General features: G+C 41.2%; 1 protein-coding gene across 2 annotated transcripts in view; it reads left to right on the forward strand.

Annotated features, from left to right (window-relative positions):
• The first annotated feature begins 1,451 nt into the window (after nt 1-1,451).
• ECPAS (Ecm29 proteasome adaptor and scaffold) overlaps nt 1,452-15,232 on the forward strand; it is a 190,253-nt gene continuing 176,472 nt past the window's right edge. Inside the window, exons 1-2 of one of the 2 annotated variants that reach the window (XM_074207452.1) lie at nt 1,462-1,524; nt 10,161-10,271. In XM_074207452.1, coding sequence (XP_074063553.1) covers nt 10,250-10,271 — 22 coding nt within the window. In that variant the 5' untranslated portion in view covers nt 1,462-1,524; nt 10,161-10,249. Of the gene's footprint in view, nt 1,525-10,160; nt 10,272-15,232 lie in introns of both variants that reach the window. The other variant, XM_074207451.1, reaches the window with a different exon arrangement.

Here is a 15,232-nt window from a genome sequence, read left to right on the forward strand (position 1 = left end):
GGTGTGTGGGGTGCAGCAGTGCACCCCAGGAAGGGCAGGGCGAGCCCAGGGGCCTTGCGGGTCAACTGGGGCAGCCCCTCATTTTACATGTAAGTCTGAGGTCAAGGGTTAGGGCGCTTGCTCGGTGGTCCGGTTTGGCTGCGGTGGCCTAATAGCGTTTAGCATGCTGTTGGGTTTTTGTTTTTGTTCGAAGGGTCCAACAAAATAAAAACAGCATCATGCTCATTCTAATAGAATTTCCCTTTTCCAAGACGCAGCGCGGCCTAAGGGGCACAGATCGGCTCAGGAAAGCCCAGGTTGCAGCGCCGGCCCTGGCACCCTGCGGCCGGCTCGGCGCCCTCCTCGGCCCGGCGCCCACAGCCGGCTGGGCTGGGCCCGCGCGGGGCTGCTCCCGGCGGAGCTGTCCGCGGCCGGCGAGGACCCAGGCCCGGGGGCCCGGGGGCCGGCGGCATGCCCGGGGGCTGGCGAGGACCCAGGCCCGGGGGCTCCGCGGCCGGCCAGGTCCCAGGCCCGGGGGCTCGGGGGCCGGCCAGGTCCCAGGCCCGGCGGCCGGCGAGGTCCCAGGCCCGGGGGCTCGGGGGCCGGCCAGGTCCCAGGCCCGGGGGCTCGGGGGCCGGCGAGGTCCCAGGCCCGGGGGCTCGGGGGCCGGCGAGGTCCCAGGCCCGGGGGCTCGGGGGCCGGCCAGGTCCCAGGCCCGGGGGCTCCGCGGCCGGCGGTGCCTCTGAAGCCGCCTGCCGGGTCCGGAGCCAGCGCCGCGCGGCCCCGAGGCCCGGCTTCCGACGTGGAATCCGGCAAAGCGAGCGGTGGCGCGGGCGGGCGGGCGGGCGCGCGGGGCTCCGCGCCCATGGCCTCCTTCGGCGGGGAAGGCCGGCGCCTCGGGCCCCGGAGGCCGCCGCGGGCGCGGGTCAGTCGGAGCCGGCGCGGGGGGCGGGGAGCGGGGGAGGCCGGAGCCGGGGAGGAGGCGGCCGGCGCGGGGGAGGCCGGGGAGGAGCGCGCCGGGAGCGCGCGCGGCGCGGCGGGGGCGGGGAGGATGGCTCAGCTCTTTCTAAATATAAAACCGAAGGGAGCCGAGCGGGCGCAGCGCGGAGACGCAGCCGCGGCGCGGGGGGCGCGGGCCCGGGGGCAGGCTCCGGCGGCGCCGCCTCGTCGCCCGGCCCGGCCGGGCTTCCGGAAGGCCGGGAGAGCGCCGGAGCGGGCGCGCGGCGGGGGGCCGGCGGCAGCGCGGCGGGGGGCCGGCGCGTGAGGCCCGCGGCCAGGGAGGGGCCCCCGCCGGGGGCCCGCAGCGGGGCCGCGCACAAACGGTCGCAGGGAGCGGCCCTGCCCCGCGGAGGCTCGGCGGAGAGGCGCAGGGAGCGCGCGGCGGGAGGCCGGAGGAGCCCGAGCCGGGCCTGGGCCCGCGGCGCCCCCGCCCCGCCCCGCCCCGCCGCCCCGCCCCCGCCCCGCCCCCTCCGCGGCTCCGCTCGCGCCCTCCCTTCCCCGGGTGCAACATGGCCGCGGCCGCCGCCGCCTCTCAGGACGAGCTCAGTAAGTGACCCGGGCTGACGGACCCACAGATCCCCCCTCCGCCCCCGGGCCGCCGCCGCGGGCCCCGAGGCCGCCCGGAGCGCGGAGCCCGGCCGGCCCGGCCGCCCCCCGCCGGCCCCCGGGGCGGCGGTGTCCTTGGGCGGGGGGGGAGGGGCGCTGGGGGGACAGTTTGGGGTTTAAAGCTGGGGGCGGGGGGCGGCGGGGGGTCGGGGCGGGGGGGGGGACGAGCCGGGGCGCGAGCCGGGGGGCCGAGCCGCCGCCGCCCTGGTCGCTTCTAGGCCCCGGGTCTGCAGCGTCATGGTGTGAAACTGAAACCCGGGCCGGGCGGGGCCTCCGGAGCCGGGGCCGGGGCCGGGCGGGGCCTGCGGAGCGGGGGCCGGGGCGCCCTCCCCCACCCCTGGCCGGGCCGCGCCGCCGGGAGGCGCGGGGGCAGGTGGTGCGGGCCGGAGCGGCGTGGGTGGGGGGGCCGCCCCTGCCTAACGCCGCGGCTCGTGTGCGTGCGTGCGTGTGTGACTGTGCGTGTGACTGTGAGTGCGTGTGTGTGTGAGTGCGTGTGCGCGCGCGTGAGTGCGTGTGTGTGAGCGCGTGAGTGCGTGTGTGCGCGCGTGAGTGCGTGTGTGTGAGTGCGTGTGTGACTGTGTGCGTGAGTGCGTGTGTGTGAGTGCGTGTGACTGAGTGCGTGTGTGTGCGTGAGTGTGTGACTGTGTGTGTGCGTGTGACTGAGTGCGCGTGTGTGAGTGCGTGAGACTGTGAGTGCGTGTGTGTGAGTGCGTGTGAGCGCGTGAGTGTGTGACTGTGTGTGAGTGCGTGTGTGTGCGCGCGTGAGTGTGTGAGTGCGTGTGTGTGAGTGCGTGTGCGCGCGCGCGTGTACGTGTGTGAGTGCGTGTGTGTGCGTGTGAGTGCGTGTGTGCGTGTATGTGTGTGTGCACCCGCGGAGAGCGGGTGCGTGTGCGTGTGAGTGCGTGTGTGTGTTTGTGTGTGTTTGCACCCGCGGGGAGCGGGCGCGTGTGTGCGTGTATGTGTGTGCTTGTGTGCGTGTGTGTGTGCACCCGCGGGGGCGGGCTCGTGTGTGCGTGTGCGTGCGTGTTGTGTGCGCGTGTTGTGCGCACCCGTTGTGTGCACCCGCGGGAAGCGGGCTCGTGTGCGTGTATGTGTGTGTGCGCACCGGCGGGGGCGGGCTCGTGTGTGCGTGTGTGCGGAGCGGTGCCCGGGGGTTAGGGGCGGAAGCGGGCCGGGGGAGCGCCGACCCGAGAGCTCGCCCCCTCCTCCTGCGGGAGGGCCGAGAGCCGGTCTCGGGGAGACGCTGTCACGTTGCCCTCCCGCTCCAAACAGTTCGGCTTCTCGGCTCCAAGGTAGACGCGAAGCCCGGCGAGCTGTTTGCGCCTCTTTCGGGGCTGGGGGGAAGGACAACACCTGGAGCACAGGGCTTGGTCAAGTTGCGCGTTATGACAGGGAAAGGTCCTGGGGACACTCGATGCCAGGGGAAGCCGCTATTGGCAAAATTTTAACCATCCCAAAGATCAGAGCCATATTGAAGGCGCTGTGACATCACATAAATTGGAGGCCTGGTCTGCCGGAAAGCACTTAGGCTCTAATGCATCATGGGAAATGTAGTTCATTTGGATGTACTGAAAAAAAGCTTTCATTTGTGGCCCTGTATGTTGCCATATAAGAACTCTGCCTCTACAAAAAGTCTAAGATGGATATCTCCATAAAAGTGCAAAATACATCTAGGGCTGCAAGTGACTTCAGAGGTCTTCTAGTTCAGCCTTCTTTTTTTTTTTTGCAGAAAAACAAGCAAGTCTAGTGACTTAGCCAAGGTCACAGGAGTATATTTTTACAAGTGCGATTTGAATCCAAGTCTTCTAACTTGAAAGTTACTGTTCTTTCAATTATACTGCAAATCTTCCCTTTTAAAATTTGATAAGTACAAAACTTTAAAATATTTTTCATTTTTCACTTTCTACAGCATACAGAAAAAAATGTATGTAAATTTTTTTGAAAACATTGTGCAGAAGTTAGCTTCACAGAGGTTATTTTTATTTTCAAGATAAGCAGGTTTTGAGAGACATTAAAAACTGGAAGATCAGTGTAAAGTGATAAGAATTATTAGGAGGTTTGAAACCATGCTGACAGGAAAGGTTGAAGGAACTTAGAGGTGTTCAAACTTACATAAGAATACCCCCCCCTTTATTTACAGATTTCCTTTTTTTTTTTAATTTAATAAATGTTTCAGGAGCTGTATGCCAGTTTTGTGAGTGTGGCTGCATGCAACCACCTGCACCCACCATGTTTGTTTTTCTGCTAGGTAGGATAATATGAATTTTTTTTAATCAATTTGAGTCTAATGTGATTTGAAGGGCTATCATTGTAGAAGATGTTATAAGACTACATACACACACACATATATATATGCAGGCACATACATACATACATATAAATATTACCTCTGACTAATATAGGACCAGTTGAGTAATAGGATGACTTTGACCCAGCATAAGGAAATATTAAATACTTTTCAGTCATATTGTAGGAAAGCTAAACATATTGAGGAGATTGGATGGTTTATATAATCTTTTGCAAATCTTATTTTTGAAACAAAAGTAGCTTTATAATAGAATTTAAGAACAAATTTTAAAAAATTACCTATTTTGAAACTTTAATTGTGATTTGGGGGAATAAATAATAAAAGTTGAGAATTGTTGCACTTGTAGGATTACAAAACTCTTAATTCTGTGAGGGAAATCATGCAATATTACCTTATTTTATGAATGAGAAAACTTAAGCTCAGAGAGGTTACCATTTGTCCAAGGTCATATAATTAGTTTATGACTATGAAAAGTCCAGGTTTTCTAATACCAAGTTCCTAGAGCATCTAAAGATACAAGGATCCTCTGAATTGGAAGACTTGGATAAGATGAACTTGTAGTGGTAGATAACAGTACTTTACTAGCCATTAGATTAGATTTAGTTTTTCTCGGTGACCTTGTCCAAGTTATTAGAACTTTTGTAGGTTTCAGTTTCCTCCTCTGTTAATGATAGGGAGAAATCTTTTGAGCTAGAAAAAATATTAAAACTTTTTATTTGTTATTAGAATCATAAAGCAAATTGTTATTAGATTATATCTTCAAAACTGACCAACTTCACAGAATTTTGTTTGAAGCCAGAGTTAGATTGATGAAAGTATTTAAATGCAAACTAGATAGATTGGGTATTATTGGTATTGATTGTTGTTGATATTACTTGGGAAATAAATTAATGTATTTGGAGAAATAAAAGATCACTTCACATACTTGCCTTATCAATAATTCGCAATATGACTTTATAAAAGTCTCTTAACCTCAGCCATATGTCTTGGTTTCTGAAACTAATAGAAGTGGTCAGGTGTATGGTAAAAATAATCCCTAAATAGCCAGTGCTAAATTTTGAGCCATCATGTTTAACCTGAAAGAAAAATTCTGCATATAAATGCCTCATATTAATTTAGGATTTAAATTTTCTGTTTACAATTTGTTTTTAAAAATAAAAAACAAAACATAAGTATGTAAATTGCATTTTTATTTAGGATGGTGATAAATGGCAAAATTCACATTTATATAGAACTTTAAAATCTTTTAGGGTTTTTTTTTTTTGCAAGGCAATGGGGTTAAGTGATTTGCCCAAGGCCACACAGCTGGGTAATTAGAAAGTGTCTGAGGTTGCATTTGAATTTAGGTACTCCTGACTCCAGGACCAATGCTCTATCCACCGTGCCACCTAGCTGTCCCCTAGAGCTTTAAAATCTTAACAATCACTTTGTTCATAGAAAGCTGTTGGGCAAGTATCCCACCTTATAGAGAAATACCTTGAGACTGTTCAACCCAGATTTCTTGAGTCTAATGCCCCCCCCCATATTCACTATATAAACTTTTATATAAATGATAGAGTTTTCTTTTACATAATTTGAATTGGTGTAGCAGAAAAAAGGATGAACAAAAAAAAATTGAATCTTTAGAATGTCTCTTTTTACCCACACTAACACAAATGTCTGTTTTTATGCTGAAGGCTTGACTTTATTATGACAATGTCCTTTGCTTGAATCAGTATTTTAATTAAATTCAATTGTTATTTATTAAGTGAATGTAATAGCTGTTGTGTGAAGTGAAAGTAGTATATCCAGATCCTTATCTTTGAGGAGTTCAGGCCTTTCAGAAAAACTATACCCACACAGGTTAACTATAAAAGATGATTAATTGCCATTGTTGTATTCTGTGATTCATGTAACTTCTCACTAGTGTATGTTACTAACTGCTCTTTCCTTTTCATAGATTTCAAAGGAATATATTTGAACTATGCATGAAGCAATAGTCTTCCTAGGTTATAGCAAACTCATTCTTTCCCATGGTTATTTGTAATAGAGACAGAGCACAAAATTGGGATAGATAGAAAATTGAAATATGACCAACAATTTTTTAACTTAATACCCTACCAAACTTTATAGGAGAAATATTGGGAAAAAATCAGCTTCCCTGAGTTCAAATCTTGACTCAAACATTTACTAGCTGTTTGAATCCAGATAAATCAAGTAATCCCCAGCCTCAGTTTTCTCATCTGTAAAATGGAGATGATAATAACAGTACCTGCCTATCTAACTAGGCTGTTACAAGGATCAAATGAGAGAATATGTGGAAAGGGCTTTGTAAACTCTTAGAGAAGTATATAAATATTTACTGTTATTGTTATTACTAAAAGAAGCAAAGTTGACTACTTTTAGTTTTCTTATTTCTGTTTTATGTTGCTATTCTTGATATTGGAATCATTGGCTAAAAAAGCAGGGTAATGAACCAAGTCTGTGATGCATCTTCAGTTGGTTTTGTAAAACATATCACATGCCTTTCTACTATCTAGAAAAGGCATTCTTACTCTAGATTTGGTGAATTCTTTTTTTAAAAAAAATTTGATAGCAGTATTTCATTATAGCTGTTTCCTTTGTAATCTTATATATTTTATTTAATTTATTTAAAAATTAGTTCTGAGAAGGGGATCCATTGGACTCAAAAGACAGCCCAAGTTGTCCACAAAACAAAGTAGGCTAGAACCCTGATCTGTGAGGTCTCGGTAATTCTTGCAGTTATATAATGCTTATTTTAATGGATCCTTGATCTCTTTAGAGGTGAATACTCTCCATGGGTTCAACTGTAGGCCAGCTAGACAGTTCAACCTGATTCCTTGTCCATGACTTCTTGTGGAGTACTAGTTCTTAAACTTCCCCACAGTGGTAGAACCTTTAATTAAAAGAAAACTTTGGCAGAATGCTTGTAAAATTATCTAAAATTATCAGTCTTAGTGCCTGTTAAAAATAAGTTAAGATTCATTAAGAAACAAATAAACAAATGGGGTGTTTGAGGATTCCTTTGCAGCAATTTGAGAAACACTACCACAGAGGATCCAGGTATAGATCAAATCTCCTGAGAAGTTAGAGATAATGGAAAGCACTTTGACAATATTCTGGTGTCATGTGGGAATTTTAGTATTTTTAAACTTGTAGCCTTTGCATTCAGGGAAGGATATATAGAACAGTACTATTTTGTGCAAAAAAATGTTAAAGTTGGTCTATCAGTCATACATACAGGGAACAGATAGTTCTGACAAGAAGAGGGAGAAAATTTCTGAGTATCTGTATTCTTTAGTCAGTTTTTTAGTGCTTTCACATTCTGTACCTCTTAATTATAAGTCATACTTAGAACAATTTGATCTTCAGTGAGATAGTGACAGCTCAAGAAGAAACATCCTGTAATATTCTGGCAGATAATGTCTTAAAATATGTAATGGTTGGAAATTAACTGATTGGACAGTCAATGCTGTTAAAAACATTTTATAGCTTGATAATGAATGGTTGCTATTGCTAGACTTCATTATTTACATTTAAGAGAATGGGCATCTTATCTGAACATGTTCTTTTAATGTAATGCTATGACCCTAAAGATATGGTTGTTCTAAAGAACAGGAATGAAGTAAAGGCCTTCTCTAATCTTCCTGAAAAATCTCTTCATTATTGTGTATGTTAAAATCAACCTTTTCACCTTTCAGATTTTGATGTCAGCTTTTATCTAAACAGGAAGGATAAAAATGAAGACAGTTTGCTTTCCAGGTTTTATGAACTGGTTGGTTGGGTTGTTCTCTTCTTGAACCCTGGGTCTACTTCAATTCGTTCTGATCTTTCATTCTTTTTTTCCATGTGATGTTATTACTGGTGATGCTTTTAACAAAATACTAATAACTAGGGGGATGGGATGTGAATATTGATAAGATCATTTTCTTTGAGCTTAATATGTTGACATATACATGCTAAAATTTTAATAAACTTTTTTGCATTCTAGTAATTTGAGCATTTAGTCCTGCCTAATACTGTTTATTAAATGGTACTCAACAAAAGGGGAAAAGTTACTCTACCATCACTAGCATTCTGAGAATTATTTAGCCACTTTGAAAATGTGAGTTCAAAATACAAATAACAATGTCAGTAAAAAGCATTATTACACCTCTCCATCCCGTAGAGTAATAGAGAAGTTCAGCTTTGGGGAGCTAAGAATTAAATAAATTTGAACTTTTTTGATATTACTAAACCTAGGTTGTAATTTGGTTACTAAACTTAGATTTAGAGGATTTTGGTTCCTAGAAAAATAAGGCAGTGGTTTTCTTTAAAAAGAAATGTATGCTGAATACTTTGCCATTTTTTTAGTTGTCAGATCTTCCACTAGAAAGTAGAAGTCTTTTTTGGACTCTTAATTTTAGTTAGCTTTGATATCTAGATAGTCAAGAGACTTTTTGTGAAATCAGTAAAATGTATACACCATTGATCTTTGTATTTCCTTAATAGATTTTTTTTTTGGTCTCCGTCATATCTTTCTTATACTTGTACCAGTTGGAATATGGTTAGAGATTATATTTGTTTTAGCATTACACATTTCATCTTTAATAGATTTTGAGAAAAAGAAACAATTATAAAAATATTTTTCATTTTAAAAAGTTATAAGGGGTGATATCTTACTCAGCTCTATGAGGCAAACTGTCCAAGAGTTCTGAATGAAATCCTTTTTTTAGTCAAATAAGATGAATTTTTACTTTTATAGTTGTATGCTGATATTATGCATAGGCCTTTCTACCCTTTCACTTTATATCTTTATGCAACACTCCTAATTTCTGCAATAGAGTTGATAACACTTTTCAAATTTTGAGATAAACTATTTTGAAAATGTTTACATTTGCTTTAATTACTGAAATACTTGCTCCAACTTTAAGAATTGAATATTTTCTGATATGGTTTTGTCAGAAAAATTTACACAGGATTTGTTTTAAGGGAAGGTTACTTAGAAGACATAAATTGTGTCCTTTTCTCTTTATGTATGAGGAAACTGAGACCCAGAAATGTTGAGTGGACCAGGGTCATGAAAATATAGGATTAAAAAAATTCTTTAGTGTACTTTTTGAATGAATGCTGATATATTCATTTACAATAAAATTTCATTAATTTAACCCTCAAGTTGGAGTTTACAATTATATTAATGAAAAAGTGTTTGCAAAGTAAATTAACAGGAGAATGTTAAAGCTAGTTAGGAATAATTAAAACCTTTTGATCTCAGTCTTAGGTTATATTTGTATTTGTGTACAGCTCTGTATTATACTAATTATCAATCTTAACTATTTCGTAAGTGGCAGCCTGTCACCATGGATAGAAGGCTGGACTTGGAGTCTGGAAGACCTGGATTCAAGTCCTTCTTCTGACAGTAGCTGTGAGACCTTGCTTTTCTCAATGGCTTGGACAACTCTGTAACCCTCAGAAATTACAGACCAGTTGCAGGTTACAGTAGCAGGGAGTTCTTTGCAGTGATTTGGGCCAAAAAACCAAGAGGAACAAATCCTGTAAAGCTGAACTTGACTTTACTGCTACTTTGTTAACTAATTCACATGTATTTGAAAGTATTAAGATTTCAAATCTTGGGGGGGCGGCTAGGTGGCTAGAGCACTGGCCTTGGAGTCAGGAGTACCTGGGTTCAAATCCGACCTCAGACACTTAATAATTACCTAGCTGTGTGGCCTTGGGCAAGCCACTTAACCCCATTGCCTTGAAAAATCTAAAAAAAAAAAGATTTCAAATCTTAAAAATACTGTATATCAAATTGGACTTTCTCTAGTTCATAATATCATTGATTCAGAAGAGATCTTAGGACCAACTTGTGTTTCCCCCTGATATTTTAGAAAGGAAATTGAGATCTAAAGAGGTAACATGACCAGACCAAGACAATTAGTGGCAGAAGTAATGTTTAAGTCCAGGGTTCTCTTGGTTCTCAATCCTGTACACCTTCTATTGAACCATGCTACCATGATAATATATTTTGAAGTAAAAGTGGAATGTACTTTAGTGTTGGATGTTTTTATTTTCCTTATTTTGTTACCTATGTTTTAAAAAAAAATTATATGGAAGCATTTTTTTTTTTGATCTGGTATTAACTAACAGTTTTTCCTTACCTTGGAATTGAAAGATGTTGGCTTAAAAATGAAAAGTGCTTATTTATTTGTTTGTTTTTCTTTTTGCAAAGTGGCAGCTCTATAAGTTTGCATCTTACAATTGTATTTCTTTTTTTTGTACTCTGAAGAATAGATTCTTTTTACAATTGCATATGTACGTGTGGATGAACAAATGCCATTGGTGGTCCAGAGGATTTTTGTCAAGGCTGGATAAACCATGTCTCGCATTGACTGTAGAGGTTAGTAGATTTAGCTTTTTAGGGTCTATATTTTATTATGTAGCTTCATTTAAAAGGAATACATACCATCAGTTTGAAACTTTCTCCCAGATTCTTTATTTCAAATTCCCCCCATCCCCACCCCCAGCAATCCTGAAAACCAGAGGAATCTGTGCATGCATGTATCCTTCTAATAATACTTTATTCCATGGGGGGGGGCATAAAGGACATCAATATAAAGAAAAGTAATTGTAATTTTTTATTTTAGCCAGATTTACAGAATTGAAAATTGTTGGTTAGTTAGCATCATAAAATGTTTTAGAATCATTTTTTATTTGCTTTTCTGATTATTATTCTAGGATTATTAATGATTTACTATAAAATTCCTCTGAAATAGGTGGATGACTTTTTTTTAAAGGGAAAGCTGAAGCACTAAAATTGACATTTTAGTCACTGACAGAGCAGAGCTATAATTGGGAGTAATTGACTGAATACTTGTTCTTAGTTCTTTTAGGTATTTATTCTAAGTTGCTAGTGGTTTTTTTAGAGCAAGAGATGGAAAAGTTTAGTGAGCAGATGATTAACGTTTCCAAAGATGTTTCTCATTTTTTAATTCAGAAATTAGTGAAGAAATTGACTTAAATAGCAGTAACTGAATGTAGAATTTGAGAGTTTATATTTGGCTGGTTTCTAAGCTTTTTTTTTAGATTGCTGGCAGTATTTATTCTCAATGTCCTCTTTGAGTGTAAAAAGGTTTTGGCATTATATTATTTTTTCCTCAGTTTTCCCTTTTAATTAAGCAGTTAGCTATATTGATAAAATGTAGAAGAATCTATAATCGGATCATTTTGATTACTCTTCTTATAATATTTAGGTCTTCCACAGTCTTTAAGGAGGAAAATATTTATATCTAGAAAGAGAAAAAAACTAAATCCTCTTAACGTGATATATATGCTGACACTTTTTTTTTAATACTGAAAATTCCTGGTTTTTAACTTCAATCTAGAAACCTAATTTGCTTGTCTGATGTAGAAGTTGGCTTTTAAATGTGATTGGAGAAAGATCTTGAAGGGATCTGTATACTTTAAATCTCTGGTAAGAGACAATGTGGCCTTGATGGAAAGGGGAATTTATTTTTCTGATCTCTTTCTGGCTCGATTCATTTAAAGGAACACCCCCCCCCCCAAAAGATTTAACTCTGTCCTAGGTAGATAAAATGGCATTTGTAATTCATATGTAACTGATAACTTAGGGTTCCTCATATGTAACTTGGAGTTCCTCAACTGAAAAATTGCAAATTTGTTGTGATGCTGGTTCTTTTTTAATTAAACATTTGATGGTGGCATATTCAATTCTGTGGTGATATGGTATATTTGATCTCTCTATCACTAGATTTTCCACAACATCCTAGCTACATTTCAATTTTTTTAAACATTTTTTTAACATTGTTGATAGTGAAGGCAAAAATTTCAGATAATACAATATCATCATACTGGATTGAAATGACCTAATAGTGTCTAGCAGTAGAGTCAATTAAACTTTGTCTTTGTCTTTTCCTTAATGTTCCTTAATGTTATTTCTTCAATTCTCCTCAAATATTTCCCAAGTTGCTTTGATGTAGCTGAAGAAAAAATTCATCAGTTCATGACAAATGTCAAGGGTAGATGAGTATCTCACAGACTCTTCCCAAGTTTAGCAGAGTTAGTGCTTTACTCACACATGAATCTTGAGAACCTGGGAAGCACTGAAGACAGGAAAGCAAAAATAAATAAGTGAAATTGGGATGTACAGAAGAAGGGGGGGAATTAGAAGAATTATTTTGGGAATGTATATGAAATGACAATTATTTACACTTGCAAAATTCATTTTTTGCTCTCACATTTTCATCCTCATACTCTATGTTATTTATAATACAATGTTATTAGAGGCAAATGAATGAGTTTAAGGAAGGGCTAATATATTAATGGCGTTCTTATATTAGTAAACCATAGAGGATTGTGAAAAAGTAAGGAGGCTGATTTAAAAAAAAGAAAAACACGAAGCAAGCATTGCAGAACTCATGCAGACTTATGAAGGTTTTTTCCCCTTCCAAATAGTCAATTTACATGTATAATTATACTTGAGAAATAAGAGTAGGTTTAGTTTAATGGTGAAACATTGTGATGTGCTATTCTTAAGGTATATTATACATTTGCAGAAGATCATAGATTTGGACCTAGAAGGGAACTTAGATGTTATTTTAGAATTTGGGAAGCTGATGCTTGAGGAGATTGGTAAATTGCCTGAGATCATTCCAATATTAAATGAACAAGCAGCTGCTTTTCACTTATCTCTGAATCGAATTCTCATCCCTCTATACTTTGCTGTATTACAAGTGGCATTTTTAATACCAAGTCATTAGAAAAATTGGAATGCTAAATTTATCACTGTGACTTATAAAATTCTGAGGTCCCTATCCCCTAATAAGAAGTTAGAAATTGGTATCATTCACAGGATGCTACAGAAAATGATTTCTGAATTTCAGATGTAAATGTTCAGAAATTCCTTAATAGAATTCTGTAATACTCAGTGAGGTAATGTTAGGAATTTATAGGAGATAATCACCTATGGATCTTTAATACATAGCCATTCTAGGGATATGTGGTTTGTATTCTAAATAATAAAATATCCTTGTCTGGAGAGGCTGTTTTTATTTTTTTTAAAGTATTTAAAAAGAATTTGGCTATCTTTTCTCTGATTTTCTCCACTTTTTGCTGTTGTTTATGTAGTAAGAGTTTTCATTTTTTAAAAGTTCTTTTTTTGGTTCTTAGAGTGCATGTTTATTAAGTAAAAAATTTTAAATATGAACCAGAAGAGAATAATCTAAATGCTAATTGGCTCATGATACTTTCAGCTGTTATCTAGATATTCTTTTTTCTTTTTTAGAAGGAATTTGGATGTTTTGGGGTTGTGTGTGTGTATGTGTGTGTGTGTGTATGTGTGTGTGTGTGTTTAGTTTTTGCAAGGCAATGGGGTTATGTGGCTTGCTCAAGGACATACAACTAGGTAATTATGAAGTGTCTGAGGCCGGATTTGAACTCAGGTACTCCTGACTCCAGGGCCGGTGCTCTATCCACTGTACCATCTAGCCTCCCCGGGTTGTTTTTTAAAGTGAATATGATATCTTAAAACTTTGTATTAAAGGATTCCCCTCCATCCTGTTTTTTTTTTACTGAGGCAATGGAGGTAAGTGACATATCCAAGGTCACACTCAACCCAAGTATCTGAGGCTAGATTTGAACTTAGGTTTTCCTGACTCCAGGGCCAGTGCTTTAACCTCTCTTCTCCCCCCCCCCCCCCCATTTTAATGAAGAGATTTAGGGTAGGGGGAATTAGCAGTAATGTTACCTCTAAAAAGAGAGCCATTGAAATATCATTTAAAATACACAGAACCAGAAGGAAATTCATAAGGAAGCAAAGATATAAGCAGGGCAATTTCAAAAGTAATATGTGGATTTTATAATATTAAATTTTTAACATAAAAGACTCATGAAATGAAATTCATGGTTTCATATTATTTCTGTTTGCCTGGCATACCTTAGTAGCACTTGCTCATAATTACAAATGTGATTCCTTTGGCATTCCTTGTTCTATGATGTATGTGGAAATTGTGCACAGAAAAATAATGCCAGCACTGCCCTTCTCCCCCTTTTTTTATTACTCTCTATGACCATAGAAATATAAGTACCTGAAGCCATATGAGAAATTATTTACTCAAGTTCCTTATTTTACAGATGGGGAAAACTGAAGCCCATAGAGAGGTGATATGAGTTGCCCAAGTCCCTCCTACAGTGGATGTTGACTCTAGTCTCATAGTGGGTTGGAGTGTGGAAGTAATAGTACATAGTGTGTTCAAGGGAATAGATTTATTGCCTTCTGTGAAAAATAAAAACTTAATTATAGAAAGCCTGAGTGAGATCATGTTGAAATTATATACACTTTGTAATTATTTAGGAAGCTCTTCTTGGCTCTTACTCTTTTGCCTTTCAAAAAAATTGTGGAATTATTATTGTTAAAACTAAGAAATATCTACTTAATGTTTAGAAAAACATGGACAGTTTATTAGATGTACTAAAAGGTTGTCCTGTCTTTTAGGAATAATATTTACATAGTTGCATTTCTAGACAAAAAGAAAAACAGGGGATGTAAAGGGGAAAAAATGCTGCATTTGGACTCAGAAGACCTAGTGTCCCAGGTTGGACTATTAGGTCACCTCTGTGTATCAATTCCCTTTCCTGTAAAGGGGGAGTTTGATTATATGATCTCAAAGCTGTCGTCTAGTTCTAAAGTATTTTTTTTTGTTTGTTTTTAATGGGGCATTGGTGTTAAGTGACTTGCTAATGAATATCAAGTATCTATGGCAGGATTTGAACTGAGGTCCTTCTGACCCAAGAGTTGGTGCTCTAACTGCCCCTCTTCTTATAAATTTTAAAGCTACATCAAGTGAAGTGATTCACAATTCCATTCCTCATTTTTCATATGGAAAAACAAAGGGGAAACATTAGCTATGCTACTTTCCTACTTGAAATTGCTTTGTATACTTGTGTATTATATATATTTCTTAGTAAAATATAAACATATTTTTTCAATTTTGTCATTTTCTTCAATGCACAGTATAATACTTTGGAGTTGTTTACTAAACATCTATTGAATTGAATTCACAGTTGTGTGTTTATCCATGTTTTATGCTTGACTACCATATTCTCTCTTCCCTGAGTTTTCATGACACTGTCCTGTTCTAGTTTGTGCCTGTCTGTCTGATCTTTCTGAATATCCTTGCCAAGGACATGATCCATGTCTCATTGTCTATGAGTGAATGTTTCCCAGGAATCTTCTGTAGGCCTCTCCCACTGACTCTTCCTCCTCACATATTTAACTGCCATTTCTATGCAGGTCCCTTAATCCTTCTTTTGAGATCCAGTCCTTTGTCTTCAGTTACCTGC

This window comes from Macrotis lagotis, chromosome X (assembly GCF_037893015.1).
Source record: "Macrotis lagotis isolate mMagLag1 chromosome X, bilby.v1.9.chrom.fasta, whole genome shotgun sequence".
NCBI lineage: Eukaryota > Metazoa > Chordata > Mammalia > Peramelemorphia > Peramelidae > Macrotis > Macrotis lagotis.